We start from the raw sequence: 20,261 nt of genomic DNA on the forward strand, positions 1-20,261 counted from the left end.
ATATGTGTGACAGATTTTTTATGATATTGCCTGTAACATGTTTAAGATAGAATCTTTTGGGGCTATTGTGTTTTATGCCTCCCATGAAATAATCAATAATTCTCTGTTTTATTTGAATTTCGATGATAGCTGTTGGCAAAGTGAAATACTGGTTTAATTCCCTGGTTGAACCAATGGGATCAGCTATAGCTTTTACTTTGGCTGTACTTAGACCACACATATTATCATACATGGTAGCTGATCTCTGTCTGTTGTTACTTAATGTTTGACATTTCTGACAGATTGACTGACTTTGTTCTGCTTCTCACTGTAAGCAACGTGATTTTCAGACATGGAGCGTTGCTTGTCCCAATGTGCAGTGTTTCTGAGATTCATTAGTTGTTTTACATCAACCATTAGGCAAAGTTCAGGTTTCCTTCTCATTTCTATGCTCTTATGGGGAAGATACTTGTAATATAGTTGAGTAAGTTTGTTAATAAATCCATTATGTTTGTTATTTATGCCTGGGAATGGAACAAGTCCTCTCCAAATCTCTCTCTTGCAACTCATCTGCACATTCAGTCACATTAAAGTCTCTGTATGAAGTTAACTGAGTGACTTATGAAAATTATGTCCTGGACAGGTATGCCAGGTCTGATGTCTAACTGGTATGAATTAATCGATTTGATGATTTCATTACAAATTTATCTATGAGACTGTGACTATTGGTTATATGCTGGGTAGGAGCAAGCTGAAGTAGCATTACACTTGATGAAAGCATGCACTTGAATTTACATGTAAAAAGAAAATTTATACTAACCTCATCAGCAACAACATTACTCACATGACAATTTGAGACCTGAAAGGGCTATTTCAAAAGATCATCCCACCTATTTTTGGTTTGTTGGGATCACAGATAACGGACTTTCACTTAAGTGATTTGATCTCAATGAACATATATTTTATTTGAGTTCATTACAATTGGATGTGCGTACTGTAGTATGTAATCAGTCTGAGAGTATGTATCCACTTACTGTTCGCCTCGTCTGTTACATCTGTCATGTTGTTGTTGTTGTGGTCTTCAGTCCTGATACTGGTTAGATGCAGCTCTGTATGCTACTCTAACCTGTGCAAGCTTCTTCATCTCCCGGTACCTACTGCAACCTACATCCTTCTGAATCTGCTTAGTGTATTCATCTCTTGGTCTCCCTCTACGATTTTTAACCTCCACACTGCCATCCAATACTAAATTGGTGATCCCTTGATGCCTCAGAACATATCCTTCCAACCGATCCCTTCTAGTCAAGTTGCGCCACAAACTCCTCTTCTCCCCAATTCTATTCAATACCTCCTCAATAGATATGTGATGTACCCATCTAATCTTCAGCATTCTTCTGTAGCACCATATTTTGAAAGCTTCTATTCTCTTCTTGTCCAAACTATTTATCGTCCACGTTTCGCTTACATACATGGCTACACTCCATACAAATACTTTCAGAAATGACTTCCTGACACTTAAATCTATACTCGATGTTAACAAATTTCTCTTCTTCAGAAACGCTTTCCTTGCCATTGCCAATCTACATTTTATATCCTCTCTACTTCGACCATCATCAGTTATTTTGCTCCCCAAATAGCAAAATTCCTTTACTACTTTAAGTGTCTCATTTCCTAATCTAATTCCCTCAGCATCACCCGACTTAATTCGACTACATTCCATTATCCTCGTTTTGCTTTTGTTGATGTTGATCTTATACCCTCCTTTCAAGACACTATCCATGCCGTTCAACTGCTCTTCCAAGTCCGTTGCTGTCTATGACAGAATTACAATGTCATCGGCGAACCACAAAGTTTTTATTTCTTTTCCATGGATTTTAATACCTACTCCGAATTTTTCTTTTGTTTCTTCACTGCTTGCTCAATATACAGATTGAATAACATCAGGGAGAGACTACAACCCTGTCTCACTCCCTTCCCAACCACTGCTTCCCTTCCATGTCCCTCGACTCTTATTATATCTGCCATCTGGTTTCTGTACAAATTGCAAATAGCCTTTCGCTCCCTGTATTTTACCCCTGCCACCTTCAGAATTTGAAAGAGCGTATTCCAGTCAACATTGTCAAAAGCTTTCTCTAAGTCTACAAATGCAAGAAACGTAGGTTTGCCTTTCCTTAATCTAGCTTCTAAGATAAGTTGTAGGGTCAGTATTGCCTCGCGTGTCCCAACACTTCTACGGAATCCAAACTGATCTTCCCCGAGGTCGGCTTCTACTAGTTTTTCCATTCGTCTGTAAAGAATCCGCATTAGTATTTTGCAGCTGTGACTTATTAAACTGATAGTTCGGTAATTTTCACATTTGTCAACACCTACTTTCTTTGGGATTGGAATTATTATATTCTTCTTGAAATCTGAGGATATTTCACCTGTTTCATACATCTTGCTCACCAGATGGTAGAATTTTGTCAGGACTGGCTCTCCCAAGGCTGTTAGTAGTTCTAATGGAATGTTGTCTACTCCCGGGGCCTTTTTTTGACTTAGGTCTTTCAGTGCTCTGTCAAACTCTTCAGGCAGTACCATATCTCCCATTTCATCTTCATCAACATCCTCTACCATTTCCATAATATTGTCCTCAAGTACATCGCCCTTGTATAGACCCTCTAAATACTCCTTCCACCTTTCTGCTTTCCCTTCTTTGCTTGGAACTGGGTTTCCGTCTGAGCTTTTGATATTCATACAAGTGGTTCTCTTTTCTCTGAAGGTCTCTTTAATTTTCCTGTAGGCTGTATCTATCTTACGCCTAGTGAGATAAGCCTCTACATCCTTACATTTGTCCTCTAGCCATGCCTGCTTAGCCATTTTGCACTTCCTGTCGATCTCATTTTTGAGACGTTTGTATTCCTTTTTGCCTGCTTCATTTACTGCATTTTTATATTTTCTCCTTTCATCAGTTAAATTCAGTATTTCTTCTGTCACCCAAGGATTTCTACTAGCCCTCATCTTTTTACCTAATTGATCCTCTGCTGCCTTCACTACTTCATCCCTCAAAGCTACCCATTCTTCTTCTACTGTATTTCTTTCCCCCATTCCTGTCAGTTGTTTCCTTATGCTCTCCCTGAAACTCTGTACAACCTCTGGTTTAGTCAGTTTATCCAGGTCCCATCTCCTTAAATTCCCACCTTTTTGCAGTTTCTTCAGTTTTAATCTACAGTTCATAACCAATAGATTGCGGTCAGAATCCACATATGCCCCTGGAAATATCTTACAATTTAAAACCTGGTTCCTAAATCTCTGTCTTACCATTATATAATCTACCTGAAACCTGTCAGTATCTCCAGGCTTCTTCCATGTATACAACCTTCTTTCATGATTCTTGAACCAAGTGTTAGCTATGATTAAGTTGTGCTCTGTCCAAAATTCTACCAGGCGGCTTCCTCTTTCATTTCTTACCCCCAATCCATATTCACCTACTACGTTTCCTTCTCTCTCTTTTCCTACTGCCGAATTCCAGTAACCCATGACTATTAAATTTTCGTCTCCCTTCACAATCTGAATAATTTCTTTTATTTCATCATACATTTCTTCAATTTCTTCATCATCTGCAGAGCTAGTTGGCATATAAACTTGTACTACTGTCATGTCTTTTAAAAACAAAGCCATCTACATTTATGGAACTGGAAGGAGTGCTTGGCTTTAGCCAAATCTCCAGTAAATGTATTACAGTGATGTCTATATCTTGATATATGTGACAGAACTTAACTGAGTGAGCTGGCAAGGACCCAAGATTTGCTCATGTGGCACAGTGCATCGTACATTCAGGTGCAGTTTGAGGATACTCTTGGTTGAAATGATAGCCAGCTTTGGGTCAGCCCACACCCAGTGACAGAGCATGACATGTCTTGCAGAATGCACAAGGGGAGGGATACTTGGAAGGGGTGAGACAGAGGAATGGAAAAAAAGTTGATTAGGCAGGAGCAGATAAAAAGTGGTGTGTGAAAAAGAGAAAAAAAGGTTTGCAGCAGATGTGGGACAAGAAAGGGGCAACAGGAAAATGAATCTTGCTAAACAGAGCAAAAATAATCTGAACACAATAGCATTAAAAGCAAAATGAAAAGAGTAATAGCAGTGGCACTAGTGTTAGGTAAAGGTAAAGAGCTGATAACAGTGTCCCTTGATATCAGAAAGGCATACAACAACAAGAAAAAATAATAATTCTGGAAGTACCTGAGGAACAGAAATATGCCTGAAAATTTGGCAAGGCCAACTCAGATCCTGTATGAACAATGCACTGCTTTATGCAATTTGGCAAAAGTCATTTCATTCTGGTTTTAAACAAGAAGTGGAGTCCAGCCAGGTAGTGCTCCACCACTACCGCTGTTTATCACTTTCATGGGTGACATAATGAAGAACATAAAGAAATCCCATGTGCAGTGTAATGCCTTGGCTTTTGCTGCAGATGATGTGAACCGGGGAGAAACAGAGGTGGCTGCACAACTGAGACTGCACTGGTGGATGGATGAATTCCACAAATACAATGTCCAAATAAGTGGTGTCAGAGCAGTAGTAATGTCACTGTAAGGGAGGGAGATGGACAGGCGGCAATTGGGGGGAGGGGGGGGGGGGGGTTGGGGGTTGCAGAAAACATTAAGATACATAGTTACCCCTGGGAATTGTGGAAATCGTTGACTAGTTTGGAAGCGTAATTTGTTGAGGCAATCTCGCCATGAAAGTGATTGTAAATAGGGTCAGTCAGCTTATATTTATACCAACATGTTAGATCACTTTTATGAGATCCGAAGATGCCAGGGAAAGTAACATTGAGTAAATCTAAGGGAAAAGTTGAAGAAACTCAGTGGGTAGGAAAACCAAGAACATGTTAGATGACCACTGCAGCAAGAGGAAGAACACTATGGTGTCATGAATAATAGGATTTAACATGATCAGAATATATGGAGAAAGCTTGTACACAGCATAGGGAAAATGAAGCTGTTAAATGATAATGATTGTAATGATGATAAGGATACCAATGTTATAATAAAGTGTCTAAAATAAATGAAAGTAAGACAAACATAGTAGGTGATAAGCAAATTATAAATGTTAGTGAGAAGGTAAAGTAAATCAGTATTACACCGTAAATTGTAGCAATGTATAATAAAGCTATGTTCTATGGTAATAACAGACACAGAACGAGAATAACAGCTGTACAAATTGACATATTCTTAGCTCCTAAAGCACAGGCTTTGTCATTTGTCCATACATTGTGTAGCCCAAATCTGGAGCCCTCACTGTTCAAGTTTTTTAAATATTTCACCAAGTTTCTTAAGTGGTGACTGATCTGACTTTGTGAGTTTCTTGTTCACTCTGAAGATTTAAATATTTTCCTCTTATGATATAAATATCATGATTTAGATCAGATACTATCTGCTGTATTACACACAGGTCTAGCAAGTTAGAAGACATGAGAGGCAGAGCATATCAGTGCACTGTATCTGTCACTCTCATTATTGCAAATGTGGTCCAAAAGGCTAAAATGGAGAACTGAGGATGCTTTACATTTTTAGGGCCATTGCACCTCACCTGAAATATGATTATGGCACAGTTTACCTTGTAGAATATTGTTCACATTAGAAACTGTCTCACTTGTGTGGCAGTATTCTGCTGTACATAGTAAGTTATGTCCATAAGAGTATCTTTCTTTCTTTCTTATGGTAGGCTTTGACAGCACACAAATCTAAGCAAGATACTTGCAACATCTCACTCAAAGTTAAGCCACTTCAGTCACGTCATGCCTCATAATTGACAGACTATCACTGACAGTGTGATTTGTCTTGTGAAACAAGTGACAGCACTGAAGCCGGAACGTGGGGAATGAATTCCAGCATATACTTCATGATAATGAATAGAACAGTATCATGGAATTGAAGAATTTGTAGACATGCGGGAACAGGATTCTGGCACATCAGAATAATGGCAGTGCAAAAATGAGTTAAAAAACACATCACAGTAAAATCCTTTATGGAGCACATTCCAATTGGAATATTCTTTTCCTGGGTTGGTGCATACTGTTCCACTAGTTACTGAGTTACAAGGAAGGAGAGTATTGGTTGCAACAGACAAAAATTTTTCTTATGAATCAAGGGTTTCTTCTGTGGACAATGATATGGAAGAAGTGAAAGGCTGAAAGTTGGCAAAAATATCCATGGAGCACTTCACAGTACCTGTGCAACACTGTGCCAGTCTGTGGCTGATGTTTTCCCATGTACTTGGAATATTTCGCATTATGGATGGTCAGCTAGATTCTCACAGAAAACAGTAATTTTTCAATGAATGGAACAACTAAAGACTAAAAAAGTAATCTGCTCCCAGACCAGCTTTCAAAATACAAGTGTATGGTAGCTCATATGCAGGTTACGGAAAAAAACAGCCTGTTGCTCTTAGCTGGTCATATCTTGCCACAGATCGCAGTTGGTGGGACGGAGAGAGGGGGGGGGGGGGAGGCAAAAATGAAATAAATATAGGAAAAAACTTGCCTGCCTTTACATTAAGAACCCAAGATGACCTCTGGAATGTGACTGTGGTTGCCAGGGATAAGGTGGCAAGGGCTGAGTTATTTATTATGCACTTCACATATTCGGTAGAAACAATCAATTGTTGATCCCAAAGACTTGTAGACAAGATGTTACACAATGAAAAAACCATGTGCGCACACAGCTACTGAAACAGTAGGGCCTATAGGTTTACATTGCTACTGTTCCATCCTTCACTACATCTCACCACATCAAATCTCTTTTCCAGTATAACTACACCTACATACATACTACGCAAGCCACTGTATGGAGCATGGTGAACTGTATCTTGTACCATTACTAGTCATTTCCTTTCCTGTTCCACTTGCAAACAGAGGAGTGGAAAAATGAATGTCTATATGCCTCTGCATGAGCCCTAATTTCTGTTACCTTATTTTCATGTCCTTACACAAAATATAGCAGCCCACCTCTGAATTGCATTGATGCCATCCTTAGTCCAACCTGTTAGAGATCGAAGGCACTTGAGCAGTGCTTAAGAATGGGTCACACAAGTGTTCTGTATGTGGTCTCCTTTACAGATGATGCACACTTTCCTAAAATTCTCCCAATAAACCAAAGTAGACCATATGCCTTCCTTACTACCACCCATACATGCTTTTTTTATTTCATATCACTTGGCAATGTTAAGCCTTGATATTTAACTGCTATGGCTGAGTCAAGCAGCGCACTACTAATGGTGTATTCAAACATTACAGGATTGTTTTTCCTACTCACCTGCATTAAATTACATTTTCTACATTTACAGCAAGCTGTCACTCAACACACAACTAGAAATTTTGTCTACGTAATCTTGTATCCTCTTGCAGTCACTCAATGATGACACTTTCCCATACGCCACAGCACCATCAGCAAACAGTTACAGATTGCTGCACACTCAGTTTGTCAGATCAAATACATGGCAACCTATTCTATATGCATGTACCTTCATTAACAGTCTGCAGTGGGGCACAGTGTCAAATGCTTTCCAGAAATATCATATACTGAATATGCCGTTACCCTTCATTTATAGTTCAATCCTAGGAATCAGATTTCCTGCAATGCGTTTTGATGGGATGTGGCCATGCTGTCAATAAGAAGTAACAGCATCATTCATGTATACATTTTAATGCAATCTTGACTTTCATGAGAAGTAATGTATATCCAATACCGCAATTGGTTCCTAGATGACATGGAAAACAGGCCAATTTCCAAGTCCATCCAATCTTTGTGCTGTATCAAATGAAAATTCTACCAAGAAAATTAACAAATATGAGGCATAAGTGCTGGCCAAAACTTACCTTCATGAGATTAAATGTTTAGTACTGTAAATAGACACACATAAAAGTAAACATTGTGAGACCATCTATCTGAACTATCAGTTGACTACTTCATGGAGAAGAGAGGAACAGAGTGTGGAAGATCAGAAAGGAAGGGCAGATCACTCAGACCCCAGGACGAGAGGGACCCATCTGTAGTGACAATAAGGGAACACAGAGGTAAAAATTAAGGGTAAGACATCAGAGTCAGAGGTCAGGAGAGTTTTGGGGCACAAGGAGTGTTGGCTGGCAAGCTCCCATCTTCACAGTTTAGAAAAACTATTAGCACGTGGGAAGTATCAAATAATTTCAGTGATGTAGGAGGCAATAATTCCTTTGCTGACAACAGAAATCGATTAAAATAAAACAAGGAGGCGTAGGGAAAACATAAGTATTTCTGCACTTCGTCTTATGGTCATCAAAGTGTTATAATTTGCAGAAGTACGTACCCATGATATACACCAAAACAGTGCATGCAAATACAGCACAATGAAATATGACAAGCAGTGTCGATTGCTGGTATCATTCACTGCACTAAGCACCACTGACACCAAAAACACGCCCACCTGGAAAAAATAATACTACTTCTATAGATACTTGACCTCAGTACCAGTCAATGAAAGATGCATGTGAACATATACGTACAGCAACGGACAGATGAAACGCAGAGAGCAGAATTGTGTTTAGGGGTGCGAAGTTGTCACGCCTATTAGAACCGGCAGCTGGCTGCAGCAGCTGAGCGTCATCTTCTGACACTGAGTTGTCATTGAAAAATATTCCTCCCTAACAATAAAAATAAATTTCTGTTAGACATTTTGGGCTACGTAACAGAAATAACGGCAGTACTGAAACTTACGCTAGTCGATGTGTTAAAACTTCTGGTAAGGCTAACCATCCCTGCCTGACATTACAGTACAACGACAGGACGAACAAAACCGTAACAGAAATGTCGAAATCCGCAATATTTACAAATACCCGTCACTCATGCAAAGTATGTTTACTTTGTGATTGCACGCTTCACTTGTTTACACGGCAGCCAACAGCCCAAAATAAAAAATTCTCTTCAGACGTCGGTTGCCAGAGATCCCTGCCACACTGTCGAACAGGATTATTGTTAATCTTCCATTTAAATGATATAGCTATAAATAATAAGAAAGAAGCAAACCTGAAATTTCAGTTATTTTCGTTATTCATGCACTTCTTTTACTTATTTGGCCGCCAAAAAGCGCACAGTTTGCGTTCCAGTATGTAAATACTTCTGTATTCAATTATTGGGATTTTAAAAGGAGCTATTGCAGCCAATGTAACAGGGTGAGATCACAGAGTTTAACGTTCCACTCAACAGGACGACGGTACAAGTGTCGTCCTAGCCCCCCAGATTTACATTTTCCATGGTTGGCTTAAGGCAAATTCCAAGATGGTTTCTTTGCAAAAAAGGCAGCCGATTTCCTTTTCCTTCCTAATCTGAACTTGATACCCATCTCTAAAGAACACGTCGTCGTCGTTTCATCTACATAGGGAATGTCATTACGGCTTGTGCCTTCTCTTCATGCAAATCAGTTATCGAAATGTGGCAAGTGGTTTTATAAATTCATCCACGTATCATCTCACAATGATATACTATTTATCATCTACTTATTTATTTATTTCCATTCTCTGAGATCCCCCCCCCCCCTTCTCCTTTTCACTCACAGCGAACACCTCCGCATTCCATAAACTTACCGTAAAGTAGATTTCGATAACCCGATTGTACCGCCTCTGCTCGCCAACCCGGTATGCAGCCGCGCCTTCACAAACGCATCCCTACACCTACACATACTCCATATCCTCTCTCAACGCAACTTCAACATAATCCCTCTTCCAGACAATGAGATCCGCCTCGATATTTATCCCTATCAGTTTTAATCATTCCCCACCTGTCCCACTCAACATCAGGGCTCCTCTTTCCTTTCGTCTCTGCACCCAACCGTATCCCTTTCCTCTTGTACCACCAGCCTTGCCACGCAGTACTCACCATTACTCCTCACACCCCGTCCTTCCCTCTGTCTGAGTATCTGCTTCACCTCCTATCATCTCCTAGTGTCCCCACCTAACAGACCCCTATTACTTACCCACATCCTCCGGACCTCTATGGAACATACGCACTCCTACCAGAACACTTTTTTACCCAGTGCAAGTCATTCTGAAGTTATGTGAAAGTGCAGTGCTGAAGTGTTTTTTCATAAAAGATTTCACCTCATCGCAACTGCGCTTTTAAATTCTATATATTCCTGTTTTTTTAGCTGTCCATCATTAATATTTTAATTTAAAATGAAAACAGCCCTCAATTTTATTTTTCTATCATCTCTGTTATCTTTTTATGAATACACTTCGCTGAAGAGCAATGTATCGTACAGCTCAGTCCACCACGCCGCTCAAATGGGGCGTGTGGGATGAAACACTAAAAGAGAAAGCAAAAACATTGTGTGAGATCTTGTGCAGGTATAGGGCAAGTCAACAGAAATTATGTACGGGATAGACTTGAAGCAGCCATAAGTGATTGGTGTGATCAAGTTTGCCTGTTAATGCAAATGACTATGTTAGAACTGAAATGCATACTCGGGCAATGCCGGCCGCCGGGTGCTCAGCTACAGTTTCGCCAACGTTACAAACACATAGACCTGGTGGCAGACCGACTCATATAATTTCCTAAGTTCGCTGATAGTTGGTCACACTGTAGTCTGTGTGATGATCACAAACTTGACGTGACAGCAGTTGTTATGGCAGTATGTTTATCAAGCGTTAAACGCAGTAATTGTATTGGTGTTACCTTTTTGTACACCATTATTTTCACACAATGGAAGGTGGTGGGAAAGTAGCCGTAGAAGAATATGTTGAAAATTTCTTAGCCGAGGTAAGTTGCATCATTTGACAGTTGTTCGGTACATATAGGTTGCCGGTCAGCTGTGCAAAACATTCGTATACATCTTACGCTTTAGAGTTGTAAATCCTGTAATTAAAGACTAATTAATCGCTAAATGTAAAATCCTTTATCTGCAGCACCATTAACAACTAAAACACTTCAGCATTAGTTAACTTAATGCCCAAAAGAGATAGAAATCGCATGTTTTCTTACCGTATGCTCAACCAAGCTAATCCCTACTATAATTATGGACTTTTGAGAACATCGAAAGAGCCATCGGAATTAAATTGATGAAAAATATTATTTAAAGGCAAGAAAACATTTTATTAGCTTTGTAATTACACCCTGGATACGAAAAAAACAACACATTTACTGTAAGAAAAAAAACAGAAGTTACACACAAGCCAAGAATAAAGATATTGACAGCAGAGTCATGGAGCAGCACATAAATATAGACGTCAAGGAATATTTTCTTTTAACACTTCCTCCGAAAGAAAAAATCATGAAATTATAGCTTTGTCTCTTGCATGCCAATTTCTGAACATAGAAAATTAAATCAAACTCGTTCAAGAAGTTTCATCAAAATATCTGCCGACTGGTTGTGTCCATCAATGTGTTGCCAGAAAATCTCACCGTTCAGATATCTATCACGAACATAGAAATGTCGGACCTCTATATGTTTAGAACGTCTATGATATTCTGGATTTTTTGTCAACTTCAATGCACTAGCATTGTCAATGTAAAGAACTGGAGGCTGCCCCGACATTTCCACTAATTCTGATAGCAGACGACGTAACCAAACTAACTCTTTTGCTCCTTCACTAGCTGCAATTATTTCCGCCTCGGTTGTGGATGTGGCCACTACTTTCTGCAACTGACTTGTCCATGACACTGCACCACCTGAGTACTTTGCAAGAATTCCAGTTGTTGAGCGCCTTGTCCGGTTATCACCTGCGAAATCTGCATCAGCGTAAATCTTTAACTCTTCTTTTTTATTATATACAATTCCAAAATTTAAGGTCCCTTTCAAATACCGGAAAATGCGCTTTACTCTATTCCAGTCTTCAGTGGTTGGTTTCTCCATAGCTCGAGCAGCTTTATTGCCTGCTAAAGTGATGTCTGGACGAGTTACTGTTGAAAGGTACATGAGACAACCAATTGCTTCACGGTAGGGTACAGATGATGAAACTTGTTCGTTTTGATTATTGTCCTGACGTCCAATAGGAGTTGAGATTGTATTGCATTCTGCCATTCGAAATCTTTGCAGAATTTCTTCTGTGTATTTCTCTTGACTTATTATTGCTCCATCTTCATATTGCTTTATTTTTATGCCAAGAAAATTGTCAAGACTGCCAGTTGTTATTTCGAATTCATGTTGTAAAACATCCATAAAAACAGCAATTTCTTTCTTGTTACTGCCGACAATCAGGCCATCATCAACGTAGATTGCCACATAAAGGCTATTTCCATTTTGTCTACAATAAAATAAGCATGGGTCTGCATCACTGTTTGAAAAACCAGCTTTCTTCATGAACTCAACAAAACGTTTGTTCCAGCAACATGGCGCTTGGTTCAACCCATAAAGACCTTTTTTTAAGAAACATACTCGGCCTGTACCATCTTCGAAACCTTCTGGTTGTTCCATATATACTTCATCTTCAAGTATTCCATTCAAAAAAGCTGTCTTTACACCGAATTGTTCTAGCAGCATTGTCTTTGAAGCAGCTACAGCCAACAGAGTTCGTATGGTGTCATAATGTGCCACAGGGCTAAAGGCGTCATCATAATCAATTCCTGCTTTCTGAATACAGCCTTTTGCAACCAGTCTGGCTTTAAAGCGAGTACCTCCATTGACTGCGACCTTTCGCCGTAGAACCCAGCGGTTTTGCAATACTTTGGCATTCTTCGGACGGTCAACCAGCACCCAGGTATTGTTTTCCTTAAGTGATTGAAGTTCTTCACTAATAGCTTGCATCCATTCTTCCTTCTCGTTTGACTGCAATATTTTTGAAAAACAGTTTGGATCTTTGTATCCAAGTGCATCAACTTTTGTTGCCATACAAAATTCACCACTTTCCATCCAGGTTGGTTTTCTTTGTTGTCTTTTATTCTTCTGTTTCTCTTCATTAGAAGATTCAGCAGCTTCTGCTTTTAGAAATTCTGTTAATTCTTTATTTTCTTCAGATTCACTCGACTCTTGACTTTCTCTAGAATCGAGAGTGCCAATTTTTTCTTGAGTTTGGCTTCCTCCAGAAGTGTACAGCCTAAGAGATTTACATTGGTCATCTTTAGATGAATTCGGATCATTAAATTCTTCCCGAGGGACTTCAGATTCAACATGATCACTATGTAAATTACAAACAATTTCTGGCTTAAATTTTACATCGTGACTCAACACCACTTTTCTTTTAGATGGAATCCAAACTCTGAACCCATCTTTGTCATTAACATATCAAACAAGTCGTCCAAAAACTGCCTTATCATCAAACTTGGAACGGAATTGTTTGTTAATGTGAACATAGCAGCCTGTGCCAAAAATTCTGAGATGATCAAGTCGTCCTACCTGGTCGATTAAACCATAGTTCATAAGGGGTTTTATTTTCAACTGAAGATTTTCCAGTACGATTTATTAGGTAGACTGCTGTGTTACATGCCTCTGCCCACAACCCTTTAGGTAATTTACTCGGATTTAGCATTGACCGGGCAGCTTCAACAATGGTCCTATTTTCCCGTTCAGCCACACCATTTTGTTCAGGAGTGTAAGGAGGAGGAATCAGTAGCTCTATTCCCCTGTCTGCAAGCAGTTCACTGACATTCTTATTGTTAAATTCTTTGCCACCATCACATCTAAATTGTTTGACAACATGTCCATTAGTTCGTGCTTCATTTAAAAACTGCTTGAGCACAGTACACACTTCACTTTTGTGTCTTAAAAATTATATATATATATATATATATATATATATATATATATATATATATATATATATATATATATATATATATATATATATATTTTACAGGGAAACATTCCACGTGAGAAAAATATATCTAAAAATATCTAGATATATAAAAAATAAAGATGATGTGACTTACCAAACGAAAGTGCTGGCAGGTTGATAGACACACAAACATACACACAAAATTCAAGCTTTCGCAAATTCGACGAAATTTACTAAAATCGTTTTGAAACATACATAATAATGCTTGCCTCCAAAAGATTTCGTGCTCATTGGTCCATTTACATCCGCGTGGATTAATTCACCAGTACTGGTAGCGCGTATTGTTCGTGTTTTGAATGGGAGCCTATGCATCTTTCCAACCGCTCAGCCGTCACAAAATTCACTCTTGGCATCTTCCACATTAATGTTCATTCCTTTTAAAATATTCTTCACATGTTGTTTATTCTGATGACCAAACCTTTCATGGTACACTTGCAATGTTTTGGATGAAGTCATCAAGCTCATACGATTCATTTTTGCATTTCTAACAACACGCATGTTCAACACATAAAGTCCATTTTTCACATAACCTGTCATAACAATATTGCCACTGACTTGTTTTCGAACACAGACATTATTATAACTAAAATTAGTACTGTAGCCTCTGCAGGCAATGGCTCTCACAGAGAACAGATTAGCACTTGCATCAGGGACGCACAAAACATTGTCCATTCTAGCATTGTACCATTTATTGTTTCGTCGGATTTGGATGTAAACTGTTCCTTGACCATACGCACACATTTTGACATCTTGTTTTCCCAATGAAATTACTTGAGGAACATCAAATTCACTATACGAAACAAAATACTGTTTGTTGGGAGTGATATGATTTGTAGCGCCACTGTCGCAATACCATTTATTTGGGTCACTGTGAGTACTGGTACAGACACCCATAGCGTATGTAGTAAATGCAGCGTGTTCACTGTCTCGCTTCTTCTCTTTTCTTTTATAGCTGTCACGAGTGTTCTGTGGACACTCTGCTTCCCAGTGACCTAATTGTTTGCATTTATTACACGGAAACTTCTGTTTTAATTGTGACTTCGTCATCTTTACTTGCTGATTACTTGTTTGCCATTTTCTTGTTTTAGAAACGACAAAAGCTGCACTTCCATTAACGTCTTGTTCACGCAGTTCAATAGTACAGATTTTTTCAATCAATAAATTCAAGCTTTGCTTTTCTATCGGTATCGTATCCCAGAGATCCTTAAAATTGTTGTAGTCTTTTCCCAGTATAGACAAAATTCCAAAATTTAAGGTCCCTTTCAAATACCGGAAAATGCGCTTTACTCTATTCCAGTCTTCAGTGGTTGGTTTCTCCATAGCTCGAGCAGCTTTATTGCCTGCTAAAGTGATGTCTGGACGAGTTACTGTTGAAAGGTACATGAGACAACCAATTGCTTCACGGTAGGGTACTATAATTATGGACTTTTGAGAACATCGAAAGAGCCATCGGAATTAAATAACACATTTTTCACGTTTCAGAAATTGTGTAATGCAAATACAAAACATTATGTATTCATTCACGTCAGGAGAAGACACTGACATAACTTCTTCGGGTAGTTTTTCCACTACTGTCACATGGCCCTGTTGCATTCCATTTATAAATTGAAATTTACTTGAGTTGGCTAATACGTAGTTATATCACAATCATCTTTGTATTATATGTAAGTTATTTAGGAATTATGTATGGGAAGGGTGAGAAAATATTTTTTCGTGCAATTTCTTGAAAATGTAACAGTATGCTCCGTTTTTTCAAATGTGATCTGCCTGCGACCATTACATCTGAAGAAGACCTCTTTTGATGCTGTTTGGAAACTTAAATTTGATTGCATGTTGATTTCCTGTTTCAGCGATGACATTATAATGACCATGATTTTTTTCTTTTTTTTCGGTGTGGCATCCCCATATTCTCTTTTATTGTGCAAGTATTTGATTTCTTTCATTGTGCTATCAATAGGGGCTGTATTTATTTTTTATTGCAATTGCTACCCTTACAATGTAAACAGATTTTTAACTCTTCTTCTCCATGGAAGAGTGAACTGACCCTATCAATACTGGGCGTCTTCTTTGAGTATCCACATAACGATGTTGTGTTTGATGTCATACACAATGTTAGCAGATTAAGATTGTACACAACAACCAAGACATAGAAGAAGCTGACTCAGTCAAATTATTAGGTTTAAATGTAGATAAAAATTTGAGCTGGCAGGCACACATTGAATGCCTAGCAAACAAACGGAGCAGCTTTGCATTTGAAATGCAAATATTATCAACTGCAACTGACATGGCCACACGAAAAGTAGCATATACAAGCTACTTCGAATTCGTTATTAGGTATGGTAATTTATTGTTTTTTGTTTTGGTAATTTGACAAACATAGTGCAGATACTAAAACTACAGAAAAAAAAAATGGTTTGAAATGTGTGCACTGCAAATCACGCAGAGCCATGTTAATCATTATTTATAAAACTTAAAATATCAACTCTGCCATTATTAAACATATGAGATTATTATATTTTTGTATACCAGACATGAATTATTTGAAGGAAAACATTTTTTCCATTCACATGATACTAGAAACAAAGAAAATTTAATGCTCCCCACCCACCACCTCGTACTGTATGCCCACGGACCTAAATACATGGGCGTGAAAATTTGTGATAAATTAAAAGGGAACAAGTTGATGCAGATGAATTTAGGTCCACTTAACAGAAAGCTGTGTGAGGTACTGACACTGAAGTGAAGTGTTATTACTCGGTGGATCTATTCATGCAGGACAAACTGGAAGTCTGAGCTGGATAAACTGTGTTACATATTGCAAGAAATATCCTTATAGCATTATTATTTATTTTGTAGTGCTATTATTTATTAACGTAAAAGTCATTGCATCTGTATTATAAACTTTTGACATATCTCCAGTACGCAAACCAAATGGATTGCAGATGTATGCCATGAGTTGAATAAAACTCAGTTCAACAATTCATGCTAACAGTAAGAGAACAGAATACTAATAACATTTGCTTTGTGATATATGTCCTCCCCACTCCACCAAGAGTGTCTTTCCGCCGTCCACCTAACCTTCGTAACCTCTTAGTTCATCCCTATGAAATCCCCAAATCAACTTCCCTACCCTCTGGCTCCTACCCTTGTAACCGCCCCCGGTGTAAAAACTGTCCCATGCACCCTCCCACCACCACCTACTCCAGTCCTGTAACCCGGAAGGTGTACACATTCAAAGGCAGAGCCACGTGTGAAAGCAGCCACGTGATTTACCAACTGACCTGCCTACACTGTGAAGCTTTCTATGTGGGAATGACCAGCAACAAACTGTCCATTCGCATGAATGGACACAGGCAGACAGTGTTTGTTGGTAATGAGGATCACCCTGTGGCTAAACATGCCTTGGTGCACGGCCAGCACATCTTGGCACAGTGTTACACCATCCGGGTTATCTGGATACTTCCCACTAACACCAACCTGTCAGAACTCCAGAGATGGGAACTTGCCCTTCATTATATCCTCTCTTCTCGTTACCCACCAGACCTCAACCTCCGCTAATTTCAAGTTGCCACCGCTCATACCTCACCTGTCATTCAACAACATCTTTGCCTCTGTACTTCTGCCTCGACTACATCTCTGCCCAAACTCTTTGCCTTTACAAATGTCTGCTTGTGTCTGTGTATGTGCGGATGTGTGTGTGTGTGTGTGTGTGTGTGTGTGTGTGTGTGTGTGTGTGTGTGTGTGTGCGCGCGCGCGCGAGTGTATAGCTGTCCTTTTTTTCCCCCTAAGGTAAGTCTTTCCGCTCCCGGGATTTGAATGACTCCTTACCCTCTCCCTTAAAACCCACACCCTTTCGTCTTCCCCTCTCCTTCCCTCTTTCCTGATGAAGCAACCATTGGTTGCGAAAGCTTGAATTTTGTGTGTATGTTTGTGTTTGTTTGTGTGTCTATCAACCTGCCAGCACTTTCGTTTGGTAAGTCACATCATCTTTATTTTTTATATATCTAGATATTTTTAGATATATTTTTCTCACGTGGAATGTTTCCCTGTATATATATATATATATATATATATATATATATATATATATATTTAAAAAGAAAGATGATGAGACTTACCAAACAAAAGCGCTGGCAGGTCGATAAACAACACACAAACAAACACAAACATACACACAAAATTCTAGCTTTCGCAACCAACGGCTGCCTCGTCAGGAAAGAGGGAAGGAGAGGGAAAGACAAAAGGATATGGGTTTTAAGGGAGAGGGTAAGGAGTCATTCCAATCCCGGGAGCCGAAAGACTTACCTTAGGGGGAAAAAAGGACAGCTATACACTCGCGCACACACACACATATCCATCCACACACATACAGACACAAGCAGACATATACAGAGGCAAAGAGTTTGGGCAGAGATGTCAGTCGAGGCGGAAGTGCAGAGGCAAAGATGTTGTTGAATGACAGGTGAGGTATGAGTGGCGGCAACTTGAAATTAGCAGAGATTGAGGCCTGGTGGATAACGGGAAGAGAGGATATATTGAAGAGCAAGTTCCCATCTCCGGAGTTCGGATAGGTTGGTGTTAGTGGGAAGTATCCAGATAACCCGGACGGTGTATCACTGTGCCAAGATGTGCTGGCCGTGCACCAAGGCATGTTTAGCCACAGGGTGATCCTCATTACCAACAAACACTGTCTGCCTGTGTCCATTCATGCGAATGGACAGTTTGTTGCTGGTCATTCCCACATAGAATGCGTCACAGTGTAGGCAGGTCAGTTGGTAGATCACGTGGGTGCTTTCACACATGGCTCTGCCTTTGATCGTGTACACCTTCCGGGTTACAGGACTGGAGTAGCTGGTGGTGGGAGTGTGCATGGGACAGGTTTTACACCGGGGGCGGTCACAAGGGTAGGAGCCAGAGGGTAGGGAAGGTGGTCTGGGCCGAAAGTTGACAGTTTGGTTGAGGGTTTGCAAAGCCAATATGAATTTTAATACAAAGTCTTTAATTGTAACGACATGTTGTTGTGTAGTCCAAGGTCTATGTTAGGTTGAAAGCATACAGGCTGCTTGCGGCATGGTGAAGGCAATGAATGTTATCTCATGAATGTGACTGCAATTATTGTTGGGGTATGTATGCTACAAATACTGTATTTCAGTTAATTATTTGTCTGTCACTTCAGTGCCATCATTGGTCAAAGCTGACAGGTGGTGTCAACAGTTTCAATTAATCCCCACTTAACTGACTAGTTTTTTTTTTCCGTGTAATATATAAATGTGACTTGGGTACCCTTGAAATCTCTCTCTCTCTCTCTCTCTCTCTCTCTCTCTCTCTCTCTCTCTCTCTTCCTCTCTTTCTATCTGTGCTCCCCACCCTCTCCTTTTCTCTCCATCTTTTGCTTCCTGCTTCTTTTACCTTTTTTTCTTCTGTATTTATTGCTTTTTTTTTTTTTTTTTTTTTTTTAGAGTTTGCTGACCTCTACTATATTCCATATAGTGTTCTTTGATTTTTCTCAATCCCCTTTCTGACTTTTTGAAGTGCCATTTCTATTGTAATGTCTTTTCATCTTATGGTTCTTACATTTGTAATCTAAGTTTACTCATCATCCATTTCTGAGCCTAACTAATTTTACTGCTTTGGTCAAAGAGTGTTAGATTTGCCGTTCGATTGCATTTTGTTGACGGTGTCAGTGTAAGCCCTTTATTTATTCTTAGCTTCATCTTATTTTGTTTCTGTAAATTTAGATCATGTAAAGTATTTGTGACAATTTCTCATGTACTATGCAACCAGCAGTTTTGCAGAAAAGGATAGCTCTATAAAATATCAGATAGAGTGAGCTGTTGCTGTCAGCTGGTGTTTCAAGTGGTTTGTAAATTCCGCTGATAAATTAAATATAAATGTTTATTTTCTGAAATGGCTTGTAGGTCTGAAGGAAGTTTATCTTGGAATATACACACGATTGTGACAGGGATTGTGAGCAAGAAGTGCTTTGCTTTATGGAAATTGTTAAAATGTTCTTTCTTTGTACAGAATTCTGCTTTAAGAAGAAAGCTGCAGAGTAAGGCTGAAGCATTGTTAATTCTTAGCAAGGAATTAGACCAATGCCGAACAGAGAGAGACCAGTTTAAGTTGATGGCGGAGCAGCTTCAAGATCGATATTCTGCTCTCAAGAAAAAATCTCATGAGATGGTAACTATCTTTCTTTCTTTCTTTCTTTCTTCCTTCCTTCTTTCTTCCCATCCCTCCTTCCTGCCATTCTTCCCTCATACCCTATTGTAGGCTACCACTTACTCAAAGCTTCTTTGTGCTGGTCCTATATGTAAAATCCATTTAGAGAAACACATTTAAGAAAATGTCAGGTTGCAATAAAGTGGCAGTGTTGGTAATAACAGTGGCAAATCTTGACATAACTCTATACTGAATCTTGAACCCGACTTACCTTCTGTCAGTTGAGACAGTTGAACTTGACCCTTGAAGTTGATTCATAACTGTTCGTCCAAACTCT

General features: G+C 39.2%; 2 protein-coding genes across 3 annotated transcripts in view; one reads left to right on the top strand and one right to left on the bottom strand.

Annotated features, from left to right (window-relative positions):
* Positions 1–8,870, bottom strand: part of LOC126169503 (transmembrane protein 192) — a 43,006-nt gene extending 34,136 nt beyond the window's left edge. The window contains exons 1-3 of the mRNA XM_049920647.1: positions 8,715–8,870; positions 8,504–8,641; positions 8,308–8,424 (exon numbers count right to left, since the gene is read on the bottom strand). Of these exons, the coding sequence (XP_049776604.1) occupies positions 8,308–8,424; positions 8,504–8,641; positions 8,715–8,753 (294 nt within the window). The 5' untranslated portion in view covers positions 8,754–8,870. The remainder of the gene's footprint in view (positions 1–8,307; positions 8,425–8,503; positions 8,642–8,714) is intronic.
* A 1,690-nt stretch (positions 8,871–10,560) lies between these two features.
* The window catches only part of LOC126169482 (coiled-coil domain-containing protein 149), a 58,340-nt gene continuing 48,639 nt past the window's right edge, over positions 10,561–20,261 (top strand). The window contains exons 1-2 of one of the 2 annotated variants that reach the window (XR_007535457.1): positions 10,561–10,751; positions 19,787–19,945. Coding sequence is in view for 1 of the 2 variants with exons in the window: in XM_049920646.1 (XP_049776603.1) it covers positions 10,695–10,751; positions 19,787–19,945 (216 nt within the window). In the remaining variant the exon portion in view is untranslated. The remainder of the gene's footprint in view (positions 10,752–19,786; positions 19,946–20,261) is intronic. The other variant, XM_049920646.1, reaches the window with a different exon arrangement.

Source organism: Schistocerca cancellata, chromosome 1, assembly GCF_023864275.1.
Source record: "Schistocerca cancellata isolate TAMUIC-IGC-003103 chromosome 1, iqSchCanc2.1, whole genome shotgun sequence".
NCBI lineage: Eukaryota > Metazoa > Arthropoda > Insecta > Orthoptera > Acrididae > Schistocerca > Schistocerca cancellata.